Here is a 24458-nt window from a genome sequence, read left to right as displayed (position 1 = left end):
GACTACTTTATCTGTATTTTTAGTTTCATTTTAAGACACGTTAATGAACCCTCATCCATTTAGCTTGAGATTTCATGACATCAAAAGATAAATAAATTTATATTTATAGTAATTTGTAAATTGATAACACAAAAACATAACCTATACTAGTCCTGTCGCCAGGGGGGGTACAACGGCCTCGTTAATTCAGATGGACTTACCCAAGTTTTTTTTATGTATTTTGACCCGTAGAACACGAATTTTTTGGGTAACAGTTGATCCGGATGTCGATAAGATTGTTATAGACCAAGAACTTGAGGAATCAAATAACAGCGATTTTTGGCAAAACAAAACAATATTTTGTATTTTTTGGGTCATTTTAAGCAAAAAATATTTCTACAAGTTTTTTAGTAGGATGCACAGTTTTCGAGATAAACGCGGTTGAACTTTCAAAAAATCGAAAAACTGCAATTTTTAAACCCGAATAACTTTTGATTAAAAAATAAAATAGCAATTCTGCTTAGCGCCTTTGAAAGTTCAAGTCAAATTATGTCGGTTTTGATTATTTGCATTGCTAAAAATTTATTGTGTTATTGTTAAACAAAGCTACAAACAACTAGTGCGTGAGTGATGTTTCTATGATTTCTCATTTAAAATCGAACGAGTAGGTAGAATAGGTACTAGTGCAATCAAGACTATTTCTACGTTACATGCGTTAAAACACATGTAAAAGCACGGGAGACCCTACGTGTTTATAGCTTTGTTAAACAATAAAAAAATAAATTTTTACCAATGGAAATAATCAAAACCGATATAATTTGACTTAAACTTTTAAATGCGGTAAGCAGACTTGCTATTTTATTTTTTAATCAAAAGTTATTCGGGTTCAAAAATTGCAATTTTTCGATTTTTTTAAAGTTCAACCGCGTTTATCTCGAAAACTGTGCATCCTACGAAAAAACTTGTAGAAATATTTTTTACTTAAAATGGCCCAAAAAATACAAAATAGTGTTTTGTTTTGCCAAAAATCGCTGTTATTTGATTCCTCAAGTTCTTGGTCTATAACAATCTTATCGACATCCGGATCAACTGTTACCCAAAAAATTCGTGTTCTACGGGTCAAAATACATAAAAAAAACTTGAGTAAGTCCATCTGAATTAACGAGGCCGTTGTACCCCCCCTGGCGACAGGACTATACGTTCCCTATAAGTTATTGAATGATTTAGTAACCAAAATCAAGTGCCCTTTCTGTTAATTATTTTTATACCTAGTTTTGAAACTTAAAAACTTAATATCTCAAAACTTGTCTTTTTGGACCCTCATCCTTTTATTATTGAGCTCTTCATTTATGTATGTATGTATGTACCTTATAGACTCGCAAACTATGCATTTGATCACGTGATGATCTTAAACAAAGTTGTACGTGAACCCTCGAAGGTTTCTGAGTTGGTACGACTGAGTGAAAAGCCCCCGACATATTATTTTTGGACAAACTGTTTTGTATTAATTTTATATGATGTAGAACCAAAATACACATTCAACCCTAAATTTTCACTTTTCTATCACCAACCGTTATTTTTAATAGCCATCTCAATATTTTACATCTATAGGTATACATAATATATTATAGAATATAGAATTCTCCGGTCACAGTGTTAGTTGCCATACTCCCCCGAAACGGCTTGATCGATTTTTATGAAAATTTGGAGGTATATTCTATAGAACTGAGATACCCGTACGTCATATGGGAGCGTTCAAGTATTACGTAACGTGATTTTTGAAGATTTTTGACCCCCTCCCCCCCCCACCTGCGTTACGTAATACTTGAACGCTTCCTAGGGGGTTGCCCATGACGCCCTAACTCTCACAAAAATGAAGTGAAAAATAACAAATTAAGCAGGTATACTCCCAGCTAAAAATTTTTCTCTAAAGAAATCGCTTTTCAAAATACAATATCTCAAGCCGTAGAAAAATTTTGAGCACATGAGAGGAACGAGCGGCAAATTTCACGAAAGAAAAGTGCAACAGTTTAACTTTTGAAATCAAATTGAACAAAATATGAATTTATTAATATTGCGAAATCTTCAAAAAATATCTCTAAACGGAACTTTTCTCACGAACCGTAAGCAGTAGAAAAATTCTGAGCACATGAAAAGAATGAGTGGCAAATTTTATGTACAGAAAGTGCAACAGTTTAACCTTTGGACTCAAATTGAACAAAATATGAATTTTTTATTTAATGAATGTAATTTATTTATTTTAAAATACATTTTACTGCTGTCGGAAACTAGAAAAAAAATGTTTATTTAACAAATAAGCCTTGCTTTTTAATTACGTTACAATATTTTTTGCTTCTGTTCATTTTTAGTTATTGAATTATTACCTTATTCTGTAAAACGCTACGAAGTTCATCGGGTCAGCTAGTAACTAATATTTTTAATATGATAGAAGAAGGGTTGTCTAGTCTAGAACGTAAATCAGTGAAATGCATCCCTATGAATTATATCACAATAGCGACATGAAATGTAAGAACGTAGAAGATTAAGAAATATCGAATAGGAGATTGCATATTGATATACTGGAAACACAAGATATATAAAATCTAGAATACAATACAGTAGACTCTCGTAGGTTCGGCCTCGGTTAGTTGGATCTCCGCTTAGTCCGGCCGGCTCTCTGCCTCTAGCGGCCAACAATTTTTCTGCAAGATTTAAAAAAATCATCGGTGACCTAAACTTGAGCCCAGAGCAAATAGACAACGTCGACGAAACTTGGTTAAATTTTAAACTTTTGCCCAGAAAAACCTTAGTAAGAAACATCTGCTGCGGCGTTTAAAGTCAGCAAAGAGATGATAACGATCGCCTTGTGTTCAAATGATTCGGGGATCCACAATGACCCCTATTTGTCATTGTCACAGCAGCAAAACCGAGAGCGTTTATGAACATAAACGTGGAAACTCTCCCAGTGTATTATCGGTCGCAGAAATAAGCGTGGATGGACACATATTTGTTCAGAGAATAGATCGGTTACGAATTTGTTCCCAAAGTGAAAAAACATTTGTCAAAATTAAAACAGCCCATCAAAGCACTTCTCCTTCCTGACAACGCGCTTACTTTACCAGGAAGATGTTCAGTGTGACGATGAAAAATAAATTAAACTGCTGTTCCCAGTCTTCAACAGCCGATGGACTAAGGGGCCATTGAGTGCTTCAAGAGGAAGTATCCAATAGGAAGTTTGGCCGAATATAGAAGATAAGATTGACCAAGCAAACACAACAGCAGATGATCCAAACGAACGATGTTAACGAACCTGATGACAATGCAGTTCTATCTCACGACCTTCAGCAACTACCCAACTGTTGTCCCATTGTTGACGAAGGTGTTCTGGAGTGGATCAACTTTGAAAAGCAAAAGGAAAAGCAAAAGCAAAATGAGAACGATAACGACGCAGATGCTGCTTAGATAAAAGAGGAAGATGAAGAAAATAAAATAAGCCACGCTGAAGGCAAAACAGCTTTGCAACTGGCAGCTACCTATACTGAACAGCAAAAAGAAGGCAACTGCCATCAATGTAATGTTTACTAAAAAGTGACTTTGCACATAAAAAATCATTAGAAAAGAAAAAAATAGCAGATTTTTTAAAGTGTTTACGAAGCCAAACCGTCAATGTACAGTAATATTTTTAAATTTTATTATGCCTACTTACAGTTCTGTAAGTATTATTTTGTAGTGTTTCGTAACCTTCTGTCTTTTCGTATATGTTAAATGTCATAGTATCCCTCTGTGTTGTATTTTACATAGTGTGCAAGTGTTTTGTGTTTGCTATATTATCACAAACAATAAATGGGCATTTTTTAGGTAGGCATTGGTTAATACGGCCACTTTTAAGTTCAGCCTAGGGTCCAGTCTCGAGGTGGCCGAACTTACGAGAGTCTACTGTATAAAGAAAGGAATATTCTATCAAAAATCCACGAGGAAAATAAAATTCCTGTAGCTAGCCATAAATAACAAAAAAAAAAAAATACTGGATCCTTTGAAGGTATGTTTAAATGACCCTAATAAGGGTTACATCATAAAACAAAACGTTTTCGGATTAACAAGTAATCCATCATCAGTGTTAAAAAACAATAGCATGCGTGCATGAGGCACCAAGATGTTATGGGTAAAAACCGTTTAAATGTCACCATTTAAAAATTATTAAATGGTACTACATATTTTTGATAACAATATTGGATGTTGCAAATATTCCTGGATATTACCCAGGGTAACACAGGACTCTAACCCACGTGGAGGTAATGTGTTGAATGTTAACTCTCAATATGTGATGTTCATCCCTTTCACATTACATCCACGTGGGTTAGAGTCCTGTGTTGCCCTGGGTAATATCCAGAAATATTTGCAACATCCAATATTATTATCAACAATACGTAGTACCATTTAAAATTTGTAACATTTACAGGGTTTTTACCCATAACATTTTGGTGCCTCACGCATGCATGCTATTAGTTTTTAACACTGATGATGGATTTTTTAAATCCGAAAACGTTTTGTTAATGTAACGTAACCCTTATTAGGGTCTTTTGAATATACCTTTTACAAAGGATCCAGTATTTTTTTGAATATTCCATCATTTGGAAAATTCAGGAAACACTGTTGTAGTATAAACTGATATGATATAATACCGACAAATTCATAAACAGGAAATGCTGATATAGTATAAACTGATATGATATAATACTGATAATGCAAAAATAAGATGTGGAATAGACGCATATAATAATACAGCAGGAAGCAAGGAAAAGTCTGTTGGATAGGGAGAGAAGCGAAAACATGAGAAGATCATGAAATGTAGAAGACATAAATGGATGGGCGACAAAACGGAAACAGGAGTGGAACGAACACATTAGTAGAATGGAAGAGGATAGGATAGTACGAACAGCACGAGATAAGTCACCAAATGAACAAAGAAGTATTGGCAGACCAAGAAAAAGATGATGCGATAACTTAAATAATTTAGGAGGTTAATATTGAAGAAGAAACAGGCTTTAAAGCCTACATACAAGAAGGAAGAACAAGAAGATCTATTATTTAGAAGTGAATATAATTCTTTCACAAAACTGTTGATTCCTATATTATTTAGCACACCATGTGGGATACCTGTTGTTACGCCACTGGGTTCCAAAAATCTTATTACCAATATAATGTGGTTCGGAAGCGTGACCCGCGGCAGGTAATGGGAAAGCGGTAATTTACACCCAATTAGATATCTTCCAAATTGAATAACGAATACCAGGTAGCATTTAAGTAATTACAAGAAACATCTAGGGTTTTTAGGAAATCACATAGTCCGATGTGGTGTTGTAGAGCAGTTTGCTAAAAGGAGGACACGTTTCTTTGTTGTCTGGTTTGCATTTTTTGCAATTTACATTTTGGGTAAAGAAGGTCGTGGATTTTTATTTTCTGTTAACTTTTATTTAGTTCCTGTATATTCTATATTTTTATTTGAGTCTATTTGAACACCATTTTGGGTTTCTTATTTACATATTTATTTTCTGTGGTTTCTCCTGGTATTTCAATCATACTTTCTTTTATAATATGTACTTATTATCAAGTTACTCAAAAGTGAGGAGATTTTTCTATTCGACAAACTGTGATAGTACACGACAACCCTTTCGGAATTTTCCTAATTCCTTTGTTATAAAAATTAGGTCATAATATTATAATTACAATTTGTATTATTTATTACGACAGTAGCAAAATTCAAAGTATTGAACTCATTTGAAAGACTGCAAAGAGAGCACACGTCATTCTTACTACACTTATAGTACCTCACCATATATGGTAATACATATTGGCACTGTTTTTAACTACTTATAACAGATATAAATATGAAAGTCGTGTACCTGATACGATGTTGTTGTTGTTACACAGTTACACTCTCTCGTGCGTACTCAGGGGACCTAGTTACCGGGGCAATGGGTTATCCCCGACCTATCTCAAGTTCTACGTAATTTAATTGTACATTTAATTATATAAAAATAAAGTTTCTGGAAAAAGTTTAAGTTTGTTTGTTCGGGGTAGTGTCTTCATCTTGCAACCCCCAACGTTACATGGCGATCCTACCAGCATCCTGGCAAAACCTACTGCTTGTAGGAAAAACTCTCATAACTCTTTTCACTTCAGCAAGAAGACTCTTCAGCAGTTATTCCAGTTGCCACAGCACCATAAACTTTTGAAGAATTTTTCCAAATTTAATAGCGAACACCTGGTAGCATTTAAGTAATTACAAGAAACATCTAGGGTTTTTAGGAAAATGACATAGTCCGATGTGGTGTTGTAGAGCAGTTTGCTAAAAGGGGGACGCGTTTCTTTGTTGTCTGGTAAGTATTTCAGTTTGCAATTTACATTTTGGGTAAAAAAGGTCATGAATTTTTATTTTCTGCTAACTTTTATTTGTAAAGACTGAAATAGTTTTTGTACACACTTATGACTACTGAAAGACAGGGAGAAGCGTACTTTAGAAGTGTGTAAAATATAAAAATCCTAGCTGAGCGTTTTCGGTTTATAAAGCCATCGTCAGCGCTATGGTCAATAATTTCAAAATACCGCTACGAAGAGAGAGGGATCCTATGTAAGATTTAAAAAACTTCTACTTCTTATGCAGTTTTTATTGATAGATGTCTGACCTTTGGAAAAAATTGTCCACTGGTGTTGTCGGTTAACATTAAAAAACATCAAATACGGGCACAAAGGACTCTCACACAAGAAATACATTACAGATTACAGATATTTGATCATGGTAAAGTCAAAAAAAAAATCTTACCATCTGAAGCGTACGTTGGCAGCATGCAGAATGCTGGTCTAAATCCAAAATCAGAGGAAATTCGATCAAGAATAGAGCAATCAGGGGTAGCCTTTTTGAAGATGAGGAAATTTCTCAGTAACCAAAGAGTCAATGTTACCATCTGGAGCGTACGTTGGCTTCAGATATTCACCATAGCTCTAAAGATGGCTTTATAAGCCGAAAGCGCTCAGCTAGGATTAATATATTTTACACACTTCAAAAGTACGCTTCTCCCTGTCTTTCAGTAATTTTTATTTGATTCCTTTCGTTTCTGTATTTTTATTTGTGGCCCGCTGGATACAATTTGGTACCTATTCTTATTCAAATATTTTTTTTTGAGGTTTTTTTACGTATTTCAATCATACTCTCTTTTATAATACTTAATATCAAGGTACTCGAAAGAGAGCAGCTGTTTCCATTACTGCCAGAAGACTCTTCAGCAGTTATTCCAGTTGTCACAGCACCATAAATTTTTTGAAGAATTTTCCCAAATTGAATAACGAACACCAGGTATCATTTAAGCAATTACAAGAAACATCTAGGGTTTTAGGAAACCAAAAAAAAAAAGAAAAGAGAGTTTTTAGGTAAAAATTTGTACAATTTAATATAATCTATATATAAATTGTTTGTCATATACATTCTTAAGTACGTTTAAAAAATATTGCTTAATTAAAAAATACATATGGCCAATATCATCCTGTTAGGTACTTTGTGATCTTTTATTTCAATGGCTTGTCTTCTACTGAAGGATACAAAAATGAGAAAAGGCCGCAAGCTATAACAAAAAATAATCAGATAAATCATGTAACATTACAATATTGTTATTGTTTAAAATAAAATACAAGCAAGGTCTACTAATATGATCTGGTATAACATATACATATTATTTATGCAGAGGAAGATCCAACGAAAGAAATATAATGAAGGCGTAGAATGTCATGACTGCGCAACCTTAGATAATGGTATGCATGTACATCTGTGGTCACTGAATAGTTTTCACCTTAATTTTTACATTGTGTAGGGGAGCAAAGTATGCTAAATGTGCAGTCACTCGAGCGTTATGGGGACCTATTGGGTTGTGAAGAGTAGGTCGTAAAACCAAGAAAAGTTAAGTAAAGTTTTCCATTTTAGTGGGGACTTTCCATTTTTAATTTAATTTTTCATTTCCAACAATCGGTTTTTTAGATTATAGAGCCGTCTATCCATAATTCGAAAAAATGTCTCGAATAAAATTACTTATTTTTAGGTAAGGAAACCAAATCTGCAATAAAAAATGAGGGCTCCATTTAAGATTTTAAAGTAACCCCTTACCCCACCTCCGTGGAGGGTCGTGTTTAGTGCCATTTGATAGATTTTTCAAAAATATTGAATAAGTGTATTTTTCAGTTTTTCGATCTGATGTTCGTATCGCGGGATTCGTATTTAAAATTTTAAATTTATCACCCACCCCTCTCCGTGGGAAGTCGTGTTTGACATCATTCGATAGATTTTGAAAAATATTGAGCACGTATTTTTTAGTTTTTCGCTCTATCATTCATTTCGCGAAATATTCGCTTTTTTCTTGTGAAACTTTGGGACCCACCCATTTCCTTACACCCCGCTCAAATCGTCAGATTTTTTAAATATACACTGTTTTGCATGTATTTAACTTACCTTATCTTAAGCTGACGATGTTTTTCTAAGGATATATTTTTTTCGGTCCCCCTTAACGAACTCCCCTGCATTAATAGTCAATATATATGGTAGAGGTACATTTTCAGGGTACAAGGTTTCTCCCCATGTAATAATCTGACGCGCTCGAGTAACTGAAAAAATCCCCGCTTGGGCTCCCCTACCATGTAAAATTGCAATGTCATATAAACTTGCTAAATGTCGGCAGTTGCCCCCGAGAGAAAAAAGTTTAATGTTGTTGAAAAAAAAGTTTTAGTTGTTGTATTTGTCCCATGCCAACTCAAAATTTCTACTAAATCAAAAAGAAGAAGATTGTGTATTGATAGACAGTTGCCCCTAGCGTGAAATTTTTTTATCTTATCATGTTTGTCCCACACCAACCAAAATTGCCAGTTGACTAAAGAAGAAGAAGAAGATGATGAAGAAGAAGAAGCAAATTGTACAATGCACTAACTCCAAATTGTAAGTGAATAAGGGATTTTTCCCTTATTCCGCGACGATGAGCTGGCCAAATACCCAAGTAAGTGGAGGCCAATAAACTGAAGAAGAAGAAGAAAAACTTGCTAAATGTCAAAGCGCTTGTCAAAAATTTTGCAGTAAATGTCAAAGCGCTTATTCTGAAATATAATAAAAAGCTATGAAAGGCGTCCAAAATACAGCATTTGAATGACCCGCGAAACAACGAGCCATTGCCAAACTCGAAGACGGTTGTTCACAATGATCACTAAGGCACGTTGCTGCAGATTTGAATTTGAGCCATATGTGCACATGAAAAATCATACATAGATGGATTCTTTTCAGTCTATAGCACGGTTGGGTAGCTGAAGAGGACAAAATCTCCACAGAGCAACAAGATGAAGTGTTGGTAAATTATCTGAGAGAAACTTTTTTGCAACAGCTCGAAAAGCTAGCGAACAGAAAGCGTTTCCAAACAGCATTAGCACTGCATGTAGAAGGATTAAAGCATAAGTTTAAAGCAAGTATGAGAGTTTATTCTTCTTCTTCTTCAGATGCAAATCCACAAATGGATATTAGCGATCACATTTTCCATTAACTCTATGTTTCTTGCAACATGTATCACATATTGTTTGTCGTTAATCTCTGTCCATTGCCTTATATTTTGGAGCCAGGACCTTTTTTGCATCCCATTTTTCTCTACTTTTCAATTTTACCTTCTACTCTTTATAAGAGTTTATAAGCCGAGAAATCATTGGTTTGATGATCGGTAATCAGTATACTGATCTGATCATTTAACATAGTGGAGGATTCTAGGTCATCATATCGAGATATATACATAAGTACTGAAGACCCGGGCGTTTGTTCTTTTATAGAAGAAAAATGAACATGATGGTATTACAAACATATTCTACAGAATATAATGTTGCCAGCAATGATCCAGAGATTCCCCAATAACAACTTCATCTTCCAACATGACAATTGCCCGGTGCAAACGAGTATGCAAATGGTTGGAAGAAACTCATGTTAATTCTTCCGTAGTCTTCTCGATGTCCAGACATTAACTCCACCAAAAATATGTGGGCAGAGTTGACAAAGAAATTAAATGAAAGAAACCTTAAACCACGGAATATAATTGAACTATAAGAAGCAATTAAGCAGGTGTGGGAGGAGCTTGTTAGGAGGAGTATAACATGGGGAGATTGGTGCTATCTATGAACAGAAGAGTGCAGAATGTCATCTAGTCTCTTCTGACCATTGTGGTAAGTTTTGGAGCTACAAATTTGTTTGTTTCAAAAATTGTTTCAAAATTACTTACCAACGCAAAATATTCCAATCCAGAAAAATGGTGGCAAACATCCTGAAGACAGTAGGTAAGGAAATACTATATTCCCCACCAATGTACCTGTTCTCCCTGACGTCAGATGTATGGATAGAGCAATGGTCCTACAAATTTAAAAATGAAAACAAATAATCTATTAATAAGGCAATCCTTACCTTAATGTCGTTGGGAATAGTTCCAAAGTCAAAGATATCAGCAAATTTTCTGCTACACTTCCAATCGCAGTTCCTGTAGCAGATAATATTGTCACAGTTGCCGAATCTCTTGCAAAGTATATACAGAATTGTAGGGCTGCAGTAGCAAAACATAATATAACTGAAAATATGAAGTATTGTTAGGCTACGGCCAGCCAAGCGACAAATTACGACGCTGTAAGAGCAGTAAAATGAAGCGTAAAAATGGGTCCCATGGTCAGAGTAGTGGATAGCTAGACTGAGCAGTAAAATATCGCGCAGCAACATAGCAACATAGGATAGGATTCATTTTTCGCGCTTCATTTTACTGCTCTTAGAGCGCTGTAAAATACTTGTGTAGCCGTAGCCTCAGTTGTAATTGAGCTTTTATAATCCACATTGAAGTTTTTCGCCATTGGGGAAAGTTTTGCCGGTCGGAATTTTTATTTACATAACATATTAATAACATATTTTTAACTATATTTAGGTGTCACCTGTAGCAGCTTAATTTATTAAACTAGTTCCTAAGTGTATATAGTATAGAGTATTTTTTAATTTATATTGATGATTTATGTCAGTAGGGGAGCAAAGTATGCTAAATTTGCAGTCACTCGAGCGTTATGGGGACCTATTGGGTTGTGATTATTAGGTCCTAGAACCAAAAAAAGTTAAGTCAAATTTTCCATTTTAGTGGGTACTTTCCATTTTTAATTTAATTTTCCATTTCCAACAATCGTTTTTTCCGATTATAGCGCCATCTATCCATAATTCGAAAAAATGTCTCGAATAAAAGTTGCTTCTTCTTCTTCTTTACGTGCCATCTCCGCGACGAAGGCTGGCAATCATCACTGCTATTCTCACTTTTGATACTACAGCCCGAAAGATTTCAGTTGAGCTGCATCCAAACCATTCTCTGAGATTTCTCAGCCAGGACATTTCTCTCCTACCTATGCTGCGGCTTCCTTGAATCTTTCCCTGCATAATTAATTTTAGGAGTTCATATCTGTCACCACGTGTTATATGACCCAAGTACTGAAGTTTTCTCATTTTGATGGAATCCAGTATCTCCCTGCTGTTCTGTATTCTCCTTAGTACTTCCTCATTGGTTATTCTGTCTGTCCAGGAGATTCTCAGCATTCTTCGATACGTCCACATCTCAAATGCTTCCAATCTATTGAGGCAGTGTTTATTAAGAGTCCATGTCTCCACACCATACAAAAGAACAGAAAATACATAACATTTTAGTACTCGCTTTCTAAGATTTAGGCTGAGGTATCTACTACATAATATTTGTTTCATACTAGTGAATGCACTTCTAGCCTTTTCTATTCTAATTCGGATTTCTTTGGTATAATCGTTAATTTCACTAATGTTTGTCCCTAAACAGTTATAATTCTGAACTCGTTCTATCGTCTTATTATTTACGTGTAGATTTATGTTTCTAATATTTTTCTTTGATATATCCATGAATTTCTTTTTTGTTTTTTTATTTTTAGTGACAGACCAAATTCTTCACTCGTTGCAACAACCTTATCTAAAATTCTTTGTAGATCTGTAATAGTTTCTGCTATTAGTATTGTGTCACCGGCGTATCTAATTTCACATATGAGTAGGCCATTATTTATTTTTTTGCCTGCTACTTCATCTTCTAATCTAATGCTTTTTTGAATATTTCTTCTGAGTATGCATAAAACAGTGATGGCGACAAGACACAGCCCTGTCTAACGCCTCTTTTGATTTTATTTTATTGGTGTTACAATATATGGTAGAGATACATCTGCAGGTTGCCAGGTTTCTCCCCATATGATAATGTGACGCGCTCGAGTAACTGCAAAAATCCCCGCTTAGGCTCCTCTACCATAATTTTAGTATGTAAATTATTGTGTTTGTGACTGTTTTGTTTTTCTGGCTCTTCGCTAAGTTTTGTCTATAAATTGTACAATTTTCAATGACAATAAAGCATTTTTCTATTCTATTCTAAAACTGTACTTACTGTTTAACCTTTTTATTCCTAGCATTCTTATAAAGACAGTAGAAAATGCGAAGGCAACAATTCTTGCCAGTGATACTATGAATGTATTTATATACACCGACAGATTGTTCATATCCTGCAAATAAAAGATATTTACATAACAGATTTATTTCAAGCAGGGTTTAGATATCTGGGAATAGATATAACCAGTTACGGAGATGTTGAAGAGGAAGTACGACAACAAAGCTTAAAAGCAAGTAAAGCGGCGGGGTCTCTTAATGACACAATCTGGAAGAACAAACATCTAAGACAAAACAAAAAAGCAAGAATCTATAAAGCAGCAATTAGACCTATATTGACATACACAGCGGAGAAAAGACCTGTCACATCTAAAACGAGACGACTACTAGAAACAACAGAGATGAAAATACTCCGACGAATATCAGGAAAAAGTCTGTTGGATAGGGAGAGAAGCGAAAACATAAGAAGATCATGCAATGTAGAAGACATAAATGGATGGGTGACAAAATGGAAACAATGGAAACAGGAGTTGAACGAACACATTAGTAGAATGGCAGAGGATAGGATAGTACGAATAGCAAGAGATCATTCACCAAATGGACGAAGAACTTATTTAAACTTTATAGAGATAGATGAAACACTAAAAAACTGGAACAAGAAATGTGGCCAGCTGGTGGTAAAAATTGACAACTTTATTTATAGCCTTTTATGGAAACCTTAACCAAAGGAAACCTGAACAAATTCAATGACCATGTAGTTTCGGAAAAGAAGCTGCAGATTAACAGTAACGGACAAAGTGAGACATGACCGAATTAAAGAACTAATGAATGTGCAGAACGAAACAATAAGCGAAAAAATAGAAAAACGAGAATTACTCTGGTATGGATATATACGAAGCATGGACGAGACAAGAATACTGCTAAGAACTTAGAAATGGAATTCAAATAGAAGGAGGAAAAGCAGCAATGAAAAATGTAGACCTGAAGAAGTTATAACAAGAAGAAATGGCGATCGGGGATGTGGTTTACCTACGTCAAACAGAATATGATGTGTAAAGCTACTTACCACTGTACAATTTTCAGATGTTGGAGTTTCTTTCGGTACCATTTGCTCCAACATTGTGCATAGATTAGTGCTTGTACCATTATGAGCATTTTGATAGTCACTTATGGCCTGAAATATTCCAGGCAACCATAATTTCACAGTGTTGACGCTAAAATTAAACATGTAAACCATTTTGTTTTTCAAATATCTTCTTGAGAGTAAATAGCAACTTAAAAAAAAACATTCTTTCGAAAAATTTTTGTTTTAAAAAGAGTATCCGATCTGAAAATCAAATGGTTATAAACTTTTCAAGTTTTAGGCACAACAGATTATATCAGTGTTCCGTGGGTGTGGTTGAGTTGCGTGTGAAAACCTTATTGTCCACGAAAACAAATAAAATAATAATAAATGTAAAAACAATAAACTGTCTGTCAATAATATGTTTATTTATTTCAGTAAAAAGAGCGTGAATATGTTTCTAAAGAGGGTTTGTTATTCTTTGCGAGTGTGGGGTTGTGACCGACCGGGGTGCCAGCTGTGACCGAACTGAACTACAAACATTAATTTTCAGTCAATAAACAGTCAATCGATGTTGATAATAATCTTTCCAATCATTTATCGGTTTTAGACTGACATAAACTTTTTATTTCTATCCGTTCTTAAAAATATTATTGTTCCCCATACTTCGATTATTGCTCTGCGAAAGTCTATGCTCTGGACTATTCGAGCGGACTGATTGCTTCATGCTTCATTTTTTGCCTTCAGTACTACGTTTTTGACATCTTTACAGCATCTTGCGTAGCATTTCCGATCATCTGTGTCATTTGTCATTAACCATGTATGTTATGTGGCCGTTTGTCCACAAATATCTTTACTCCATGATCGTTTTGTATTTCTCCGATCCAGTATTTGTTTTCCCAAGGCTTATATGTATAGGCCCTGCATTTATACGTTCTATTATAATATCGATACTTATTTATGACAGACGATATAAATATATCTGCAACAAATAAACTCAGACAAAAAGATTAGAAAGAAACAAACTAGACTAGTCTCACGTTCACCAAAGAACACAGATAAACCCAATTTCATTTTCATTGAAATTTAGAATGTGGGCTTCCAAGAAAAAAAATATAAAAACAAAAAATGGCAAACATTTAACAACAACAAATAATTACCTTATCAGTAAAGAAAACACATTAAAACATGCCAAAAGTAGATGGTTTACATAAGGTTTATGTAAAAGGTATTTCATCTCCCTGAAACATTTCTTTAAGGCGACCACAACATTTACTTTTTCGGCACTGTTTTCCACTTCTTCTACTAACTTTTTAACCTACAACAAAAACAAAATACAAAAATACAAAAATTGTGGCAGCCGTAACTCAGCGTCTATGAAACTTGCTAAACAAGTTGGAGAGCCCGGGTTCAATTCCCGGCAACGACATGCCCTGGCTGTTCTGAACTTAAATGAAATGCAGTCTAATTTTGGCTGTTTTAGTAATAAAATCGACCTGCGTACGCTAGCAGCCACCTCTACACGAAGCAACAAGAAGTCAGGTGAACTGCAGATGTACTATTGGAGGAAAAGGTTTCTTCTAACATTGTTTAACAGGTTCCAGTAAGCTTTGAATTTGCGGTTCACTTTCGCTATCGAAGAGAAGTCTCCTGACTCATTGTTGCTTCGTAGAGAGTAGTGTTGCCCAAAATCGGTCTTGGTCTTGTTCTTGCGATTTCGCAAGACCTAGACCAAGACCGACTAATTGCAAAACCAAGACCAAGACTGACCGTGCAAGATTTGAGCAAGAACAAGACTAAGTCTGCGAGATTGGTGTCTTGAAGTTAGGACTGAGTGTCCTTTTAAAGGGTGTAGTAGTTCGGGTATATGCTTAGAGACTCTTCAAGACGCAAAAAATATAACAGAAATTTGGAAAATTGGACTTTTGTTGATTACGAACAATACCATAAACATATATAGCGAATCAAGATATCCATTAAAAGAACACTTGACACATTTGACGCACTCCGAGGTCATAACTACAATGTAAAAAAATATTTTGTAGTCTTTCAAAGCAGACGACTTCACTCTGAAATTAATTGTCCAGATTTTGAGAATAAGCGCCCTCTAATCATAACTTAATCTTCTTGCATTTCGACGCCGACAGTAATATCGTATCCAAACTTTTTAAAAATGTCACCTTAGCTGATATAAAATATAATAAGGTTAGCATACCTACTGTTAAGGACACCCACTTAATAATTTTGTTTTCCTTATCATGCAAAAATCAGACTGCTATTACTAACCAACATGATTCCTGTCATTTGACATGTTCTTCGTGTTTCACTCATTAAAATGCGCAGTTGGTGATAAACACCAGTCTGATTTTTGCATGAAAGTTTAAGGAAAGGGCAACAAATCAATTGAAAGTTCTGTCCGACAAAATACATCTGATGTTTTCGTAGTCTGACGTCCCAAATTTTTAACCTGTTCCACCATTAAAACTTTCCGTGTTCCAGTGTTCCCATATATCAAAATTTGTCCGACTAGACACCGTTAAGCTATTAACAAATTTTCAGCTTGCTATTAATCAACTTTTCTTTCTTATGCGGGATCCAGACTGACGAGTAGTTACTTTTTCGACATAACTAAACTTCATTCCCAATTGAGCTTTCCTTGGAGTCTAATGTAATAATTGTCTTTCATCTAATCCTTGTTGTTCTCGGGGTGATAAGTTTACAATTCTTTAATAGTTTATTTTTTGTATTAGTATTAATTATTATTATCAACATGATTGTATCTGGCTAAATAGCTAAGTGCTAAGCCACAAATAAAAAAAGTTTACAATTTGACATGGACATGAGTGACGAAGATTCAAATAGTTCTAGTCGAAGTAATGAGAGTTGGAGTCATAGATCTAAAAGGCCTAAAAGCTGATGAGTTTTTCGAAATAATTCATGCATGGTGTAAATGCATGTTTGTGAAAATTTTGCCAACATGGAAATGTTCAAAACCCACCCGATGTAAGTTGTTTATACATTTATTAATTTGGTTGGTCTTTACTATGGCTATTTATGTTAATTCAAGCTTAAAATGTACCTACTCTCTTACATAACTGCTAGACTTGCAAGACTCTTGCTGAAAGACTAAGACCAAGAGCAAGACCGAGAGCGCAATACCAAGACCAAGACCAGGTGTACTGACGCAAGATCAAGACCAATACTGTCTAAGTCTCGTCTTGTTCTTGCATTTGAGCAACACTAGTAGAGAGGTCGCCACAGGCGTAATATGCATTTCAATGCATATTTTTTTTATAATTCTCGTATCAAAATTGCGCTTGAAGTTATAGTCCATTCTTTCACGGTTTTTGATCTAAATTTTAAAGAACCGCTTGGATTGACATGAAATTTGGCATACGTATAGCTTACATGTCAAAGAAAAAAAGTGATATTGTGCCGATGTGTGCTTTTGCCCTGAGGGTGACTTTCGCCCCCTTTTGGGGGTGAAAAAATATATGTCCAAAATAAGTTCGGAAATGGGTAAACTGACTAATTTAAGGTAACTTTTGTTCTATACAGCTTTTTCTCCAAGTCAACACTTTTCGAGTTATTTGCGAGTGAATATGTTCATTTTTCAACAAAATGGCCACATTTTTAGACGGTTTTTCGCAAATAACTCAAAAAGTAAGTATTTTGTCGAAAAAAACGTCCTTAGCAAAAATATAGCCTATAAGAAAGTAAAAAAAATGGTGTACGCGTTAGGTCTCTGGATCTCGTAGAACCAGAGTTATAGCCAATGAAAAATATATTCATATTCACCAAATTTCAAATAGAATATTTCGACGTGAAATATCCAAAAAATTAAGCACTTTTTGGGGTAAACCCATTATAACTTTTTTAAAGTGTTTAAAAAAAGCTTTATTCATGTTTTTGCAAGAAGTTTCTAGCATTAAATTTAAGCAACTTACGCTCAAAATAAAGTTGGTCCCTTTCGTTTCTGCAAAAAAAAAATTGGGAAGACCACCCCCTAATTAGCAACTTAAATGAAATTAATCGTTACCGCTCCACAAATTATTTTACTTATGTTGTGTTTATATGATCTGTAAGTTTCATCGATTCAAAGTGCTTATTTTTGAAAAAAAAATGGTTTCAAATAAAATTTTTAAAAATTTAAATTTTGAAAAATATGCTTTTTTTCAAAATAACTTAAAAATTGTTAGAGATACCAAAAATCTCGAAAAACAAAAAAAGTCAGATTTGTTTTTCTAAATACCATGTATTTTTTTGTTTTTCTGTTAGACAAAAATTGATTAAGATTTGGTGTTTCTAAATTTGCATACATTCGTGATCAGTGACTCGTTCAACCCCTTTTAACTACAGCCCTTTCAATAATAAGGACTTTGAACCGATGAAATTTACAGTTCACATAAACAATATATACACGAGTCAAGAAACTTGTGAAGTCGTAACGATTAAGTTCATTTGAGATACTAATTAGTGGGTGAATTTCTCGATTTTTTTACCAAAACCAAAAGGGACTAACTTTATTTTGAGCGTAACTTGTTTAATTTTAATGCTAGAATTTTTTTTATAAAACAAAAATGAAGCTTTTTTTAAAAACTTTAAATAAGTTGTAATGAGTTTTCCCCGAAATGTGCTACATTTTTGGTTATTTCACGTTAAAGTATTCCATTTGGAAATTGACGAATATGAACCTATTTTTCATTAGCTATAACTCTGCTTCTACTATGTGTAGAAACGTGACATATACACCATTTTTTCAAATTTTTTACAGGCTATATTTTTTCTAAGAATGTTTTTCGACAAAATACTTACTATTTGAGTTATTTGCAAAAAACCGTCTAAAAGCGTGGTTATTTTGTTGAAAAAATGAACATATTCACTGCCAAATAACACGAAAAGTATTGACTTAGTGAAAAAACTCTATAGAACAAAAGTTACTTAGAATTAGCCAGTTTATCCATTTCCTGACTTTTTTTGGACGAATATTTTTTCACCCCCAAGAGGGGGTGAAAAGCACCCCCAGGGCAAAAGCACATATCGGCACAATATCACTTTTTTCTTTGACTTGTTAGCTATGTGTATGCCAAATTTCAAGTCAATCCAAGCGGTTCTTTAAAATTTAGAGGTTTTGCAATATTTTACCGTTACAGAACGGACTATTAGGCATTATCGATTTTGGGGGCGACCCACTCTCTACGTAGAGTCGAAACGTTAGAGACAGAAAACAAATTTATAAGCTGAATTATGGCGATAATGACTGACTCTCCAGAATGAATTAAAAAAACCTCACGTGTTTTAATAATAATATAAACAATAAATGTTATATAATCAATAAGTTGTTTTAAATGGTGTAAATAAACTGTTGAATATATGACTAGTTCTTATAATATACCACTAATTTGTTAATAATGCGATAAAAATCGTGACGGAAAATCCCATTTTTTGCATACAGATTAATATTTCTGTATTTTTTTACTCGAACATCGACCGTATATCTTTGGCAAGTGTTGGTAATCGCAAAGAATTAAAATGTTCGGCTTTTCATCAAGCAGTGTATATAAAATCCATTACACATAATAAAATGTAAACACAATCGTCATTTTATTATCATAAAGCTATTAAATACAATAACCAAGACTCATAAATTAAAATTTACACATACTATAATGTTAATTTATTTTTATCGTCTGGCTATCTGTAAATAATTAAAAACAACTTACTGGAAAAGCCTCCAATGCGTTTCCTGTATTAAGTAAATATATTTTTTGCAAAACCTTCATCGCTTGTTCATTTCGTCCTGTTGACATGAGATATTTAGGGATAAGATAAGATTTAGGGATAAGAACAAGAGATTCAAAAGCTTCATATTAATAAAAATGTAAGAAACTTCTACCAGGACGAGAAAAGCTACTAGCAGTGACCAATGTGCATAGAGTTGCACAAGTTTGACTTGAATGTTTGAACTTGACTTGAGTTTGACTTAATTTCAAGTCAAACTCAAGTCAATCCTTCTGACAAATATTTTAAGTCAAGTCAAACTGGTCAATCGTACAGGTTTGAAAATTCAAACTGTTTGTCAAACTAGTTTGAAAGAGTTTGAAAAATAATTTATTTAGTAGATATACTTTTTTGTCGAGATTGACATGTTAGTTGCCAGTTAAGATAAGAAAATTAATAATACAATGAGTGCCACATAAAATAACTTAATACGGGAAGCGATTATAATCAAAATAGGGTCGTAAATTTAAATTTCTTGAAAGTGATTCCTGAATGCTTAAACTGCTTGCTGGCAAGTTTCGTTTTATCCATATAACTTTTTTATATCTGAGTGTAACTAGATTAAAACAAAGAATTCGTTGGATAGATTTTTATCATACAAAGTGTAATTTAATCTACTTTGGGAGCGTTCAGGTTCAAGTATTACGTAACGCAAGTTGGGGGGGAGGTCATGTAAAACGTTACGGCGCGTTACACGGGGAGGGGGTAGGATGGTTCGAACAGCGCATTACGTAATAGTGATGTAACAAATGTCATTTTTTTAACATTCGCGAATACGAATGCGAATGCGAATATCTAATAACGACATTCGCGAATGCGGATGCGAATGCTCAGTTTTTTTAATTTGTTTTTATTTTTGAAATGTTTTCTAAATTTGGAATGAAAAGTTAATTGATATTTAGTGTAAATCAATCTGAACCTTAAGCTTTATCACATTATGCCATATAATAAAACAACGTGAAGGCTGATAATCTGATTATACGAGATTAAGTTACCTTTTTTTAATAAAAAAGATGAGAAAGAGAATAGATTTTAATTTTATTAATCTAACTTTATTTTCAAATTATTATTTCTCTCCTCTGATATTCATATTCGCAAAACATTGGCACAAATTTTGCGAATGCGAACGCGAATGCGAATATGCAAAAAGATGCGGATATTCCCGAATGCGAATACGAATATCCGTTACATCACTATTACGTAACATTGTTTTTTTAACTTAAATAAAAAAAACTACCGAATCACAATCTTCCACCTTTTCAACTTTCGTTTATATTTTACATAGAACCCCTGGATTGTATTATATTGCCCCCTCACCTCCGCTCATGTTACAATAGGACAAAATAGTATTCAAGTAAAAAAATCTTAAAATTTGTATTTAGCGGTCAAGCACAGTAACATGTGTCTCAATGGACAGCTCAAAATAAAATGATTTGGAATTTTTATGACTTTCTTTTATTAAAAAAGGCATTTAAGGGCCAGTTAGAAAAACATCTGGTACATACCAATCTGCTAGTTCACTCGAAAATACAATACAAACGTATTGCTGTATATTTGTTGGAATTTCTAAAATTCAAAACTAACCATTGGGTTATTAGACCTGGATCCTGCGTACCAAAAAAAGTTGATTAATAGCAAGCCGAAAATTTGTTAATAGCTTAAAGGTGCCTAGTTGGACAAACTTAGATGTACGGGAACACTGGAACGGTGGAAATTTTAATTGTGGAACAGTTTAATAATTTGAAACGTCAGATTACGAAAACGTCCCATGTATTTTGTCGGACATAACATCCAATTGATTTGTTACCCTTTCATTAACCTCTCATGCAAAAATCAGACTGCTATTACTAACCAACATGATTCCTGTCATTTGACATGTTCTTCATGTTCCACTCATTAAAATGCCCAGTTGATGATAAACACCAGTCTGATTTTTGCATGAGAGTTTAATGAAAGGGTAACAAATCAATTGGATGTTAATCAATCGGAAATTCTATCCGACAAAATACATGGAACGTTTACGTAGTCTGTCGTTTCAAATTTTTAACCTGTTCCACAATTAAAACTTTCCCTGTTCCAGTGTTCCCATACATGAAAGTTTGTCTGACTAGACACCGTTAATCTATTAACAAATTTTCAGCTTGCTATTAATCAACTTTTTTTTGGTACGCGGGATCCAAATCTATATGGTTTTACCTACATTTATCTACAATTTAAATTTCTTTCGAAGACAGGCTACAAATGTTGGGTTTAAATTTTTAAAAAATTAATGTATAAATATGCATTAATAGTATGGTATAACTTATAACTAGACCCAAACCCAGACATCCAAAGTGAAAGTTATCCTCCAACACCAAATTGTTCTATATGGTCCACATAATGTTAAGAAAAAAGTCACACACACCATTTTCAGCGTCGGGTTTGAGGGGGAGAGGGGGAAGAAATCGGTAAATTCGGAGATTTTTACGTTTTTCGTCAATATTTCTAAAACTATGCGGTTTCTAAAGGATTCTACATAAAATTTAAAACAAAAAGGTCCTATACATATTTTTGTTATAAAATCAACGGTTCCAGAGTTACGGAGGGTGAAAAGTGGAAGTTTTCGATACTTTTTATATTTTTTGGGAAATTTATAATATTATTACTGGTGAAAGAAATTTTCTTTAACAGGATTGTGTTTTGTAAATAAAATTTGCTATTTCAGTGGCATGTTAGTGATAAGCCCTCGAAGAAACGTCAACCTCACCACCCAAAATCATCATCAATTGCCCAAATTGGAAGTGTTGATTATATAACAATTATATATAGGACCTTTTTTGTTTTAAATTTTATGTAGAACAATTTTGTATAGAACATTGTTTACGCTAAAGTATAGTTTTAGAAATATTGACGAAAAACGTAAAAAAAATACTAATTTACCGATTTCTCCCCAATTTCCCCTCCAACCCGGACGCTCAAAATGGTGTAACTTTTTACTGCACAATATGTGGACCATATAGAACAATTTGGTGTTAGAGGAAGACTCTTTCTTTGGATGTTTGGGTTAGGCCTTTTTTTGACCAGTTATACTATACTACCTCCGTAACTTTGGAACCGTTCATTTTAGAAGGATTATGCAATGGGCCTTTTTTATTTCAAATTGAATGTAGAACATTTTTTGTATAAAAGGTTGCTCATGCTAAATCGCATAGTTTTAAAAATATTGACGAAAAACGTAAAAAACTACGAATTTACCGATTTCTCCCCCCTCTTCCCTTCAAACCCTATGCTCAAAATGGTGTGACTTTTTTCTGAACATTATGTGGACCATATAGAACAATTTGGTGTTGGATGATAACTTTCACTTTGGATGTCTGGTTTATGCCATTATTTGGATCAATTGTATCATACTATAAAAAGCTTTCTTAATAATTATTATCCTAACTGGCGCGCTTATTGGGTTTTATTTGTCTGTCTGCGGTTTAAATATCATATCAGCCAATACATTTCTGTTTATTGAAATTTGTCAAAAAAAATTTTTTGGACCTTGTTGGGATTGGGGGATTTCCCCTACCCCTCCCCCACCCATTACTTCCCCCCGTTGATCCGCCACTGAACAAATAAACATTGGCAACTAGGACAAGACTAAATGTATCAGCTATAATGGAGTTATTGACATTATGTACCCATAATACCTATTTTCAACTAAACAATGAATTCTATAAACAAAATTTTGGTCTAGCAATGGGCTCTTCTTTATCTCCATTATTGGCTAATATATTTATGGAGGATTTCGAAACTAATATTATTTCTAAACAAAATTTAAAACCCACAGTATGGTGGAGATATGTAGATGATGTGTTTTCAATATGGCCTCATGGATCAGAATTGTTAGATACATTCCTGAATATTATAAACGATCAAGAAGAGACAATAAAATTTACAATGGAAAAGGAATACAATAACAGCCTACCTTTCCTCGATGTTTTGATCTCAAAGAAGGATATTGGATATGAGACTCAAGTGTATAGAAAACCAACACACACCAACAGATATCTCAATTACAAGTCAAATCACAACATCAACGTTAAAAAGGGAATCATTAAATCCTTATATGATAGAGCCAAAATTACTTGTTCTAACGAAAATTCCTTTTTAGCAGAAAAACAATTGTTAACATCTGTTTTATTAAAAAATGATTATCCTTTATCGTTTATAAATAAGGAATTGTCAAGATTGGATCGAATGGAACAGAACAACTTAGAACGGGATCCTACAACATTCACCAGAAATAATACGAGGAAAATATCAATACCATATATAAAAGGACTATCCGAGAAACTTAAAACAATAGGAAATAAATTCAACATTTCAACAACATTCAAAACAACAAACACATTGAGATCTATTCTATCTAAAACTAAACCTAACAATGATCAAGAAAGAACAAAAAATTGCATTTATAAAATACCTTGTGAATGCGAACAATTTTATTTAGGTGAGACATCAAGACCATTAGACGTTAGAATAAGTGAACATCAATCTTATATTAAAAATAGAGAATTTGAGAGATCTCAAATATGTCAACACGCATGGGATAATGAACATAGAGTTCAGTGGAGAGATTCAAGTATAGTCCTGAAAGAATCAGATAGTAAAAAGAGAAAAATCAAAGAAGCGGCTCTAATTATGCTAAATGAAACCAATTGTGTCGCAAATTCCTCGGTAGAATGCAGTAGGATGTGGTTACCCATACTGAAAGAGGAAGTCAATAGAAAGAAAATACCAAGATTAGTAAGTCAATAATATCGAGCTAGTACATATTTTATATTTTAGTATTACTTATATATCTAGTATTATTAATAATATTTATAATTTAAACATGTTACAAGTCAGAATTTGGTATTATTTTTTGAGAGTAAATTAATGTAAGACCAAATACTTACGATGTCGGGATAGTATCACAAGGTTTTTCCTGGTTTTCCCTTGTGATTTACTATGAAGTCTCTAACGCGAGAATTTTACTGTCGTTGCATTTGGTTGTCTTTTTAAAGACATATCACATGCTATAATTTTTTATGACGGATATTCTTGAGTTGGGGTTAATTTCATGTAATCGAATGAACTATCTTTCAGTAAGTCGTCCCAGGAACGCAACTCATAAATATTGGCAATATC

The 24458-nt window shown here is 33.8% G+C and overlaps 1 protein-coding gene across 3 annotated transcripts in view; it reads right to left on the bottom strand.

Annotated features, from left to right (window-relative positions):
* Positions 1–7400: 7400 nt before the first annotated feature.
* LOC114337057 (putative transporter svop-1) overlaps positions 7401–24458 on the bottom strand; it is a 67632-nt gene continuing 50574 nt past the window's right edge. For all 3 annotated transcript variants that reach the window (XM_050657670.1, XM_050657671.1, XM_028287448.2), the window contains exons 7-12: positions 14681–14838; positions 13524–13671; positions 12459–12573; positions 10448–10607; positions 10269–10396; positions 7401–7598 (exon numbers count right to left, since the gene is read on the bottom strand). In XM_050657670.1, the coding sequence (XP_050513627.1) occupies positions 7543–7598; positions 10269–10396; positions 10448–10607; positions 12459–12573; positions 13524–13671; positions 14681–14838 (765 nt within the window). In that variant the 3' untranslated portion in view covers positions 7401–7542. The remainder of the gene's footprint in view (positions 7599–10268; positions 10397–10447; positions 10608–12458; positions 12574–13523; positions 13672–14680; positions 14839–24458) is intronic.

Source organism: Diabrotica virgifera, chromosome 8, assembly GCF_917563875.1.
Source record: "Diabrotica virgifera virgifera chromosome 8, PGI_DIABVI_V3a".
NCBI lineage: Eukaryota > Metazoa > Arthropoda > Insecta > Coleoptera > Chrysomelidae > Diabrotica > Diabrotica virgifera.
This window is presented reverse-complemented; position numbering and strand designations above follow the sequence as displayed.